The sequence below is a fragment of the Orycteropus afer genome, unplaced genomic scaffold (genome assembly GCF_000298275.1).
Source record: "Orycteropus afer afer isolate SDZICR_OR568_19922 unplaced genomic scaffold, OryAfe1.0 scaffold00044, whole genome shotgun sequence".
NCBI classification, from domain to species: domain Eukaryota; kingdom Metazoa; phylum Chordata; class Mammalia; order Tubulidentata; family Orycteropodidae; genus Orycteropus; species Orycteropus afer.
The window spans coordinates 94,727-106,573 of record NW_006921631.1 but is presented as its reverse complement, the minus strand read 5'-3'; the positions used below and the strand labels follow the sequence as shown (position 1 = coordinate 106,573).

General features: G+C 40.6%; 1 protein-coding gene across 1 annotated transcript in view; it reads left to right on the top strand.

Moving 5' to 3' along the window:
* Positions 1 to 11,495, top strand: part of FMO2 (flavin containing dimethylaniline monoxygenase 2) — a 56,010-nt gene extending 44,515 nt beyond the window's left edge. The window contains exons 5-8 of the mRNA XM_007937697.2: positions 1,760 to 1,959; positions 6,309 to 6,664; positions 9,236 to 9,308; positions 11,144 to 11,495. Of these exons, the coding sequence (XP_007935888.1) occupies positions 1,760 to 1,959; positions 6,309 to 6,664; positions 9,236 to 9,308; positions 11,144 to 11,495 (981 nt within the window). The remainder of the gene's footprint in view (positions 1 to 1,759; positions 1,960 to 6,308; positions 6,665 to 9,235; positions 9,309 to 11,143) is intronic.
* The last annotated feature ends 352 nt before the right edge of the window (positions 11,496 to 11,847 follow it).

Genomic DNA, 11,847 nt, shown 5'->3' with positions numbered 1-11,847 from the left:
CCAGAAAGATGTTTACTTGTGTTTTATTGACTATGCAAAGGCATTTGATTGTGTGGATCATGACAAATTATGGACAACATTGAGAAGAATGGGAATTCCCGAGCACTTGATTGACTCATGAGGAATCTGTGCCTTGACCAGGAGGCTGTCGTTTGAACAGAACAAGGGGACACTACATGGATTGGGAAGTGTTTCATTCTGCTGTGCATGGGGTTGCTATGAGTCGGAAACGACTCGACGGCACTTAACAACAACAACAACAACAATACTCAGTGATTTCTGTAGATGCTATTTCACATGCCAAGGAGTTGAGACCACTGCAGATTGGTGGCGCTGTATGATACTCCTTCCCCTAGCCTAAATTTATAAAACAGAGTTAGCAATGCTTATCACTTGCCAAGCAATATCTAAATATTTTACATGTATCATCTCATTTGACCAACAAAATAGTCCCCATGAGGTGAGTGCTATTATTATCCCCGTTTTACCAAGGAAGAAATTGAGGCAGAGAGGTTAAAATAACTCACTCAAGGTAACACAGCTAGTAAACAGTGGGAATAAGATTCAAACTCAGGCAGTCTAGCTCCAGACTTTGTGATTGAGTCGGATCCAACACACAGGGACCCCTCCTTGGGTTTCTGAGGCAGTGTCACTATGGAAGTAGACTGCCCAATCTTCCTTCTGAGGAGTGGCTGCTAGGTTTGAACTGCCAGCCTTCTGGTTAGCAGTCAAATGCCCTAGGCCCTATCCCATGTGAATTAAGTAAATCTCATTAAGTTGTTTATCAAGGACAGCCTAAATAAAATAACTCAGAGTATGGTATGTAAATACTTGAGAAGCAATTCAAATATGTATTTTGACAGTGGTGGGGTAACAATAAACCAGGTAAAATAAATATTTGAGAAGAGATTTATTTAAATACGCGTGATGAAATCAAGAGAAACCTGAGGTAAAGAATCCATTAGAAAGGAGACTCACATGTGCACTTGAAAAGAAAGGGAATCACATTTTGCATTCAGTTTTTAACTTTTAAAATATATCAAGTGAAGTTCATTTAATTATGGAAGGGGCTGGTTTTCCTTATCATTCCTCCTCCAAAGGTATATAGATGCATATATTTATACCTCTATAGTCATTAGGGAGCTCTGGTAGCATAGTGGCTAAGACACTTGCCTGCTAACCAGACGGCTGGCGGTTCAAACCCACCAGCCACTCCTCGGAAGGAAGGTTGGGCAATCCTACTTCCGTAGTGATAACTGCCTTGGAAACCCAAGGAGGGGTCGCTATGAGTCGGGGCCGACTCGACGGCACATAACAACAACAACAACAATGCATTTCCAACAATTATAATTGACATTTCCATTTATTGTAATTGTTCATCTTCACTGCAAGAGAAACTGGAGGGAGGTGGACACAATGACAGGAGGGAAGGAGGAACTGTCTGCCAAAGAGCAGCAAATCACAACTATAAATGTAGTAAAGCCTTGTGGCTCCTATCATTGGTATTAACCTAGAGATTTTTTTCATGAAGTTCTCGAGACTTTGTCAGACTTCACTCTGTCAGTTACATAATATTGATCTATATCATAAAAGTTAGATACCCCCTTTTTTGATAAATCTGCCACCAAGCTGTGAAAACTAGGAGGTACTTCACTTCTTCAACTCAGATTTTACTGTGATCTTACACATAATATTCACCTACATAGTTCCAAAAGGGACGAATGCCCTTATTTCAACTGCATTCTTTTTTGCTTACCAGGTGTTTATCAGCACCAGACATGGGTCCTGGGTCATGAGCCGTATCTCTGATGATGGCTATCCTTGGGACATGGTGTTCCACACTCGGTTTAGCTCCATGCTACGAAATGTCCTGCCACGAGTGGTTCTGAAATGGATGATGGAACAGCAGATGAATCAGTGGTTCAACCATGAAAATTATGGTCTTGTGCCTCAAAACAAGTACAGTTATTTTAAATTTTTTTTATGGTATACTCATTGGTGTGTAAGTTTGTCTGAAGGTACCTCTCTTTGCAAAACTCCAAATTGCTAACATGATAATTTGTACTACAACCTAGAATGAATATCATATAGGTCCTGGAGTTTGAATACCAAATTTATTCTGTGTGTCTTTAAAAAAGAAAAGAAAATGTTTAAGGAGAAGTAGAGATGTTACCAGCTGCTCCAGAAAGCAGAATGAAGATGATTGAAAAGAATTTAATACACAGAACAGTCTGACACTGGAGTATGTACCTTTAAGAGATTGAGACCTTCTCTTCAGAAAGAAGGGGTGAAAGATTGTTCTAGAATGCCTCTAAAGTCTCTCCCTACTCTGCGATATCATGATTATGATTTACATTGAAAGTTTATGGAAAACATGTCCCAAACTCTTCACCTGATCATTTGTACTTTGGCAACTCTGTATACCATGAGAGTTTTTCCCACGGGAAGCTTTGAGCTTTTGAGAGCCTACTCATTTCTTCTTTGCCAAAAGACAAATATCTCTTGATCTCAAAGTTATACAATGTTATATAAACACAAGTAAACATGAATGTTTTTCTTTAGTTGATAACAGACTCCTTCCCTTTAAAAAACAGAATAGCTATTTGATGGAAAGGCCTCTTTCAAAAAATTCCATGTGCAATGGTTAAGATTTTTTCGTCCAATTGGCTGGGCCATGATTCTTAGTGGTTTGGCAGATATTATGTAATCATCCTCCACTTTATAATTTGATGTGAGCAGCCAGTCAGTTGAAAAAGGAGTTCCCTTGGAGGTATGGGCTACATCCAATATATGCGGCTGTCCTGCCAAAGTTCACCCTCTTTTGACTCTGCATCCTGCTCATCATCCTCTTACCTCCAGTTCTTGGGACATGAGCCAGCAGCCTACCACCTGACCTACTGGTTTCGGGTTTGTCAGTCCTTGCAACCATGTCTGACAAGAGAAGCTTCCAGCCTGATGCCTGGCATGTAGATTTAGGACTTTCCAGTCTCCACAATTGAATTTCCTTGAAATAAATCACTTTATACACCCACTCCTCACTTACTGACATGATTAAGTTCCAAACACCAGGTCTTTATGGAAAGTTAGCATTATGTGATGAGAAGCAGGACATGAAGGAGACCTTGAAGCTCAGACCCTTGGAACTGCTGTGCCTCAGCACCTCTGTGCTCTAGACTCCAAGGCTTTTCCATGGGGTTGTTATTCAAGTGGATCTGGGACCCAGAAGCTGGACTAGAAGTACAGTTGGTGGCTTTGGAGTTCAGGCAACCACCAGAGACAGGGCTCAAGATGGTCAGTGGGGGTTGCTTCCCATGCCCGTGCTCCCTGTGGCTGCCCCTTCTGCAGCCCCAGTCACCTGCTTCCACTCCACAGGCCAGGGAGGACCCCATGGAAACAAGACAGGTGCTGCTGGTCTTAGAGGACTTAGAATCTGTGTCCAAGAGCCTGGAGACTAATAGCTGCTCAGAAGAAGAGCTCAGCAGCCCAGGCTGCAAAGAGGATAGGGTAGCTGGCTTCCACTGCAGGTCCCATGCCCCAAGTTACTCCAAGTACCTTTTGCATTGCAGGACTTGGTCCTGGAGGGACCAAGGGGAGCAGCAGCAGCAGCAAACTCCGCCACCCTCACCTCTTCCTGGGCCCCTTCAGCCACTTGAGGACCCTTCTCAAAAGGGCTCTCTCAAAATATACCTCAGTTGCCTCTTTCGCACAACAAGCTTCAATAGTGGCTCCAGATTTTGGGATGGGACTGGCGAAAAGAGCTGACCTGCTTCAGCTGCAAGCTTAACAAACACAGATGGCTCTGTGGGCTAGGAGTTGGGTGTGGGAGGAAACCCGGGTTAATGGACCAAATAGGCAGATAGTATAATTTTTTTATTATTCTCATAAATGTGAAATGTCATATAATGAGATAGTCAATAAGTGAGGAGTGGGTGTATGTATATTTATATGATATACTTCACTGGTTTTGCTACTTCACTAGTTTTGCTCCTCTAGAGAACTCAGCCTAAGACAACATGTGACTGTGTATGATTGCATTTGAAATGCAATCATGTGGCATGTATTCTCTTATAAAAGCAGGAAAATGGTTCCCAAATGTATCAAAAGGGAAATGCAGAAAAACAAACAGATTGTACTCCATTATTCATACTATCATAAACAGAGATACCATGGATATCTGGGATCAAGTATCCCCAAACCTAATTTTATCCATTAATTTTTATTTTGATCCCTTAAAAAAATTCTAAACTGACAGAAATTTACTTAGGTGTGATCAGACAGAATTGATATAAAACAGTTGTTGTTGTTGTTGTTGTTATGTGCCGTCGAGTCGGCCCCGACTCATAGTAATATACTAAAAAAAAAAAAAAAAAAAATGGTAGATGGTATGAGAGAGACAGTAGAAACATCCGTGGCCAGTATTATCTTCAAGTGGAATAGCCACTAGAATAATCAGGGACTGACCATATGCACTGGCATTTTGTCTAAACTTCTAGGAGTATCTCCCTCTTTGAAATGTCTTTTATCTGCATTATCCACATAAACTCACTGTCGTCAAGTCGGAGCCAACCCATAGTGACCCCTCCTTGGGTTTCCAAGGCAGTATCACTATGGAAGTAGATTGCCCAATCTACCTTCCGAGGAGTGCCTGGTAGATTTGAACTGCCAGCCTTCTGGTTAGCAGTCAAATCCCTTAGGCACTACACCACCAGAGCTCCTATTATCTACATAGGTCCCCCTATTTTTTGAGAAGGAAAGTTGGGCAATCTACTTCCATAGCAATACCACCCCAGAAACCCAGAGAAGGGTTGCTGTGAGCTGAGTCTGACTCGACAGCACATAACACCACATTTTAATATAGATTCAAACATGGTGCTCATTACATTAGGGTATTTTGGTTAACTTATTTTTGTAGTGATAAAAATGTCTCTTTTATTTCATGTCTTTGATTTGCTATAGAAATGAGATCATTTGCTTTGTGGAATGTCCCACATTTTGCATTTAGCTGATAGGCTTTTCTTGATTTTTTTTTTAACATGTTGCTCTACCCCCAGTATTTCCTTTGATTTACGAGATAGATCTAGAGGTTTGATTAAATTCAGTTTCTTTTGACAAAAATGCATCACAGATGGGTTCGAGAAAAATGTAATGTGTAGTTGTCCTACTTTTAGTGATAAGATTGAAAAGTTGGTCCAGTCAAATAATTTTAGCAGCTACTCAGGTTCATTGCCATCATTATTTCACTTGATTTTATAATTTTGTCATTCACTGTCCATTTATTAGTTGTGATTTCGTAGAGAAGAATGGGCCCAGATCAACCATTTGGTTATTGTTACTGTTGTTAGGTGCTGTTGAGTTGATTCTGGCTCATAGCGACCTATGTAGAACAGAACAAAACACTGCCCCGATCCTGCACTATCCTCACAATCGTTGCTATCTTTGAACCCATTGTTGCTGCTACTGTGCAAATCTACCCCTTTGAAGGTCTTCCTCTTTTTTGCTGACCTGAAGTATAGTTCAACTACAAAAGGCAGACTAAATGCTTGATTATTCCCATTTAGTAATTTTCAGAATGAGTTGGTGTCGTAACAACCTCTAAAAGTGACCAGGGTATTGCAGCACTTTGTTGTTACTGTTTTCAGCGACCTTGAGTTTATATAAATTTATTTCATTCTTTTGTTTTCTTTCTTTCTGATCTTTAAATTGTCCCATCTTTGGCCATTAGGAACCCTTACCTTCCTTTCCTGTGACTCTTGTGTTCTTGTGACATGACCACAGCAGTCTTTGATAGCTTCTTTTTATTGACCATAAGATTCTCAGGTTCATGATAAATTGAGAACATTCTACAAAATTATTGACCAGTATTCTTCAGAATTGTCAAGATCATGGAAAGATAAAAAGTGAGGAAGAGAACAATTTGAGGAGACTAATGGGAGCTCTGGTAGCATAGTGGCTAAGACACTTGTCTGCTAACCAGACGGCTGGTGGTTCAAACCCACCAGCCACTCCTCGGAAGGAAGGTTGGGCAATCCTACTTCTGTAGTGATACTGCCTCAGAAACCCAAGGAGGGGTCACTATGAGTCGGGTTTGACTCGACGGCACATAACAACAACAACAACATTTTTTGAGAGGAATAATTTGCAATATGAGAATAAAGTCAGATAATAAGGTGTAGGGCAGACCAACTAGCCAAGTTTTATGGATTCTTGAGAACTTCCTTAATTTTCAGAGCCACCGCCATATAATGTAGAGAGGGTTCAGGACTCCTCAGCAAGTGATTATTCTGAGTGTTTTCTCCTGTGTGTCTCAGATACCTTATGAAAGAACCCATACTGAACGATGATCTTCCCAGTCGTCTGCTCTATGGAGTCATTAAGGTGAAATCGAGAGTGAAGGAGCTCACAGAAACTTCTGCCATTTTTGAAGATGGAACAGTGGAGGATGACATTGATCTCATTGTCTTTGCAACAGGATATACATTCTCTTTTCCCTTCCTTGAAGACTCACTTGTTAAAGTGGAGAATAATATGGTCTCTCTTTATAAATACATTTTTCCCCCTCACCTACAGAAGTCAACCCTTGCATGCATTGGCCTCATCCAGCCCCTTGGTTCCATTTTCCCAACTGTTGAACTTCAAGCTCGCTGGGTGACAAGAGTGTTCAAAGGTAAGTGAGTAGGCAAGTGAGTGACTGAGAGCTTCACATTCGGTGGCATTTGCCCAATGAGTTTAGATAAGAAGGTTGACAATAAGAAGTTTGCCAACTCTGGCTGCTCTCACAAGATTAACATCCTAAAAAGTTAGTAAATAATTAAAATAACAAATGTAGAAATACAGTAATAATACATACCCATAACCATCCATTTAAAATATTAGATATATTATAATTGAAATAATAATTTATAATTGAAATAATAATTATAATTGAAATAATAATGTTAAGTTCATGCTATCTTGCTATCATGCGATCTTGGTATAATGTTAAGTTCATGCTATCTTTCTCTGAATCATGAGAGATCATGAGGTTCAGAAGGAAAACATCTATGTCTCGTAGTTTTATCTGTATGGTGTTTATAAATTCCTCAGAATATGTGCAAATTAAGAGATCCAAGTCTAGTTCATATTTGACTCCAAATTACTTAATCCTTAATACTTAAGCAGATCCCCCAAAGTATAGAATTATTGAAAGGTTTCTGTCTGAGCATCTGTGTAGCACTTCACTTCAGAAGGCTATTATCTCCATGCCCCTACCCTTCAAAGTTAAATTCAGTTCAGCAAAAACTCATTGAACACCTCACCCTGTGCTGGGACCTAGTAGGATAAAGAAAAATAGAAACAGATCATTTCAACATAATATGGCAAATACTTTGATAGAGAACACATGGAGTGCTATGGGAACAAGAGAAAGGGCACTTAGCAACAGCAGAGTGGGAAAAGGTGGTCAGGGAAGAGTTCCTGGATGACTGAATTTCCCAGGTGCAGAAAGAAGAATTGCCTGAGCAAAAACATAGAATAATGCATTTAAGAATTGCAAACTATTTGACATTCCTAGAGCTACATGCATGAAATGGAGAGGCATGAGAGATAAACCTTGGAAAAAAGAAAGAGCCAGAACACAGGAGCCTTGTAAGCCATGCTAAGCAGCCAACCAACCCACTACCATTGAGGTGCTTCTGACTCATAGATACCCTACAGGAACAGAGTAGACCTGCCCCATAGGGTTTCCAAGGTTGTAAATCTTTACAGAAGGAGACTGCTTCATCTTCTTCCTCCCACACAGCATCAGATGGGTTTGAACCGCTGACCTTTTGGTTAGCAGCCCAATGCTTTAACCATAGTGCCACCAGAGTTCCTCAAGCCATGCTTAAAGAGCTTGGAATATAAAATGTGCATCAGTTCTTCCCAAATCTGGCTGCACACAAAAATTATCTGATGGGCCTGTAGAGATCCTGATTAAGTGTGGCATGGGATCCTAAAATCTGTATTTTAAGAAGCTCCTCAGGATATCTGAACACACAGTCAGAGGAGCCAATGAAAGATTATAAGAAAGCAACAGACATTATCAGATTTGCATTTTAAACAGATTATTTCAACAGTTGTTGTTTTTAGTTAGTTGCTATTGAGTCAAGCCACTCTGCTGAAGAAAGATGTAGCAGCCTGATTCCATACAGATTACAGCCTTGGAAACACTATGGGTTAATTCTGCTCTGTCCTACAGGGTAGTTTTGGGTTGGAATCAACTTGACGGCAACAGAGTTTTTAGTCATATCAGGTATACTGACTAGTTTTCAACACGGGTCTGAAGCTCAGGGACCTTTGTGGATTTCAGGTGGCATCATAAGCATGATCTCCATCCTCAATACCTTAGTCCAGGAGACTCTCATCTCCCACCAGGCTTACTCCACTAGCCTCTTAAATGGTCTCCCTGCCTTTAGACTCACCTCCCTGGAACCAATTTTCCAAGCTTCAGCAACCAGAGAGATCTTTCCACAAAGCAAACTAATCTTGTCACCCCATGCAGGAAACCCTCCACTAATTTTCCATCACCCTCAGAATAGAGTCTGAACCATTTGACATGGCTTCCATGTTCCTCACACTCAGATTAATTCTCCAGCCCCTTCTCTTACCCCTCTCCACCTCAAAGCTATGCTACAGACCATGTTACAAGGAGCTCTGGTGGCGTAGTGCCTAAGGCATTTGACTGCTAACCAGAAGGTTGGTGGTTCAAACCCACCAGCTACTCTGTCAAAGGTGGTTGTTGTTGTTGTTATTTGCCGCCGAGTTGGACCCAACTCATAGCGACCCCTCCTTGGGTTTCTAAGGTAGTATCACTACAGAAGTAGATTGCGCCACCTTCCTTCCGAGGAGTGGCTGGTGGGTTTGAACCACCAGCCTTCTGCTTAGCAGTCAAGTGCCTTAGGCACTATACTACCAGAACTCCCCTGTGGAAGGTAGACTGGGTAATCTATTTCTGTAAATATTTACTGCCTCAGAAACCCAAAGGGGATTGCTACAAGATTTCAACTTGATAGCAGCAAGTTTGATTTTTTTGTTTGGTATTACAAAGGCAGCATCCTACAGAACACAAGGAGTGGTGTCCCTAGAGTTCAACAACACAGTAGCCTTGACTGATAACATGATTGAACACTCAAAGAATTAAAATTTTAGGAGTTAACTACTAAATAAAGCAATGATAATGAATCAGACCTACTACTCAAGCCAACCATTTATTTTCTAGGCTTGTGTATCTTGCCCTCAGAGAGTACTATGATGATGGACATTATCAAAAGGAATGAAAAAAGAATTGATCTGTAAGTATATTTTTTAAAAAAAATCATATATAACACTGTTTCTCAAATGTAATGATCCAGCTACCTGTAAGAACCACTGGCTACTTGTTAAAAACGCAAGTTCCTGGGCCACAACCCCAACCAAGTCATAATCTCTGTCTATGAGACTGGAAATTTGCATTTCTATGTTCCTTCTAAGAGCTCTGGTAGTGCATTGGCCAAGCTAACCAAAATGGCAGCAGTTCCAACCCACCAGCCATTCAGCAGGAGAAAGATGAGACAGTCTGCTTCCATTAAGATATTCAGCCTTGGAAACCCGATGGGAGCAATTCTATTTTGTCCTATGGGGTCACTGTAAGTTAGAATCAAATCAGTGGTAGTGGGTTTGGTCTTTGCTTTATGTCCTTCCTAGATGATCCTTAAACACACTATAGTTTAAGAACCAACTACTTAAACAGCAATCGTACCAAAACAGAACATTTTTCCTTGACTTATTTCATTTTAGTTTTTATACGATGCCCATGTCAGATTCCACTGCTATCTCCTTAGACCATCTTGTTAAAGAGGGAATGGGGGGTGGGGGGAAATGTTGACAGTGGCCTGAATGTCCTTGGAAATTAAGTTGGGGGATCTCCGATAAAAATAAATTAAAAGATGTTGGTGTGAAGTGAAGGTTCTGGAATTTGCAGCTTGTGATACAATCAAATGGAATTTAATAGTGATCAAGTACTCTTGGAAATTTGGATCTTAATCCCTTTTCTAGCCTCCTTTGTAAGAGTTATCTCATCCTCAATTAGAATTTCTTCTAAAACTTATTGAGCATATACTATATGGCAGCCAAAGTGCCAAGTATTTTAATAACTTAACAAGCAAATATTGAGCATCTTCTCTATGCTAAAAGAGCTCTGCTGGTGTAGGGCTGAAGGCTTTAGCTGCTAACTAAAAGGTTGGTGGTTCAAACCCATCAATTGCTCAGCAGAAGAAAGATGAGGCAGTCAGTCTCCTTCCGTAAAGATTTACAGCCTTGGAATCCCAACAGTGGTCACTATAAGTTGGCACTGACTCAATGACAGTAGGTTTGTTTTTTTTTTGTTGTTTGTTTTTTCTCTCTGCTAGGCACTGAGAGAGGTTTCACATGCGTTATCTCATAAATCTTTGCAGCAATCCTAAGTATATTATACTTCCCTAAAAACTTGAAAGGAGCTCTGGTGGCATAGTGCCTAAGGATATGACTGCTAACCGGAAGGCTGGCAGTTCAAACCCACCAGCCACTCCTCAGAAGGAAAACTGGGCGATCTACTTCCGTAGTGATACCACCTTGGAAACCCAAGGAGGGGTCACTATGAGTTGGATCTGACTCCATGGCAATGAATTTGGTTTTGGTTTTGGTTTAAAAACTTGAAAGACTAAGTATGAAAGAAAAGGAGCTATGGTGGTGTAGTGCCTAAGGCATTTGACTGCTAACCAGAAAGTTTGTGGTTCAAACCCACCAGCTACTCCACAGAACAAAAATGGGGCAATCTACTTCCATAAAGATTTACCACCTTGGAAACCCATTGGGGGTTGCTATAAGTCAGAACCGACTTGAGTGAGTTTGAGAAACTTGCAGCTGCTTAGTAAATACCATATAATAAGCAGAGTCACATTAATAGAACTTTGATGAAATCATGACCATTTTACGGTCCACTTTCCTTCTGAGATATGGGCCTTTTGATGGAATAAACTGACACTTTTTACTGGAGATTCGTTCAAAAACTTTTTTTTTTTCACCTAGTCATTTCTTTATTCTTTCACCAGCTGTTGAATGCATATTATATAAATCAAAATGTTTTGTGACTGCCTTTTTCTTTATTAAGGTTTGGAGAAAGCCAGAGCCAGATTTTGCAGACCAATTACGTCGACTACTTAGATGAGCTCGCCTTAGAGATTGGTGCAAAGCCAGACATCCTCTCGCTCTTGTTAAAAGATCCTAAACTTGCTGTGAAACTCTACTTTGGACCCTGCAACTCCTATCAGTATCGCCTGGTTGGGCCTGGGCAGTGGGAAGGAGCCAGGAGTGCCATCTTCACCCAGAAACAAAGGATACTGAAGCCTTTAAAGACACGTTCTCTGAAGACTTCCTCTAGTTTTACAATTCCCTTCCTGTTGAAAATCCTCAGCCTCCTTGCTGTTCTTGTGGCCTTTTTTTTCCGACTTCAGTGGTTCTAGTCTGTCTCCATAAAGCTTTTAGATTTATTGTCAGTCAGTACCTCTTAAAAACAAAGACCAAAAAAAAATAAGAAAAAAGATTAAATCTACATTCCAAACTTTAGAGTTAGGAGGAACAGAGTGAGAAGGCTAACTGTGGAGAATTAGTATAATTTGTTCTATGTATAAAACCACTCAGAGGGGATCCTACATTATTCTTTAGGGTTGCATAATATTCCATTGTGTGTATGTACCATAGTTTGGTTATCCATTCCTCAGTTGATGGACACCTAGATTGTTTCCATCTTTTGCTATTGTAAATAGTGATGCAATGAACATGGATGTGCATATATCTGTTCTTGTCATGGCTCTC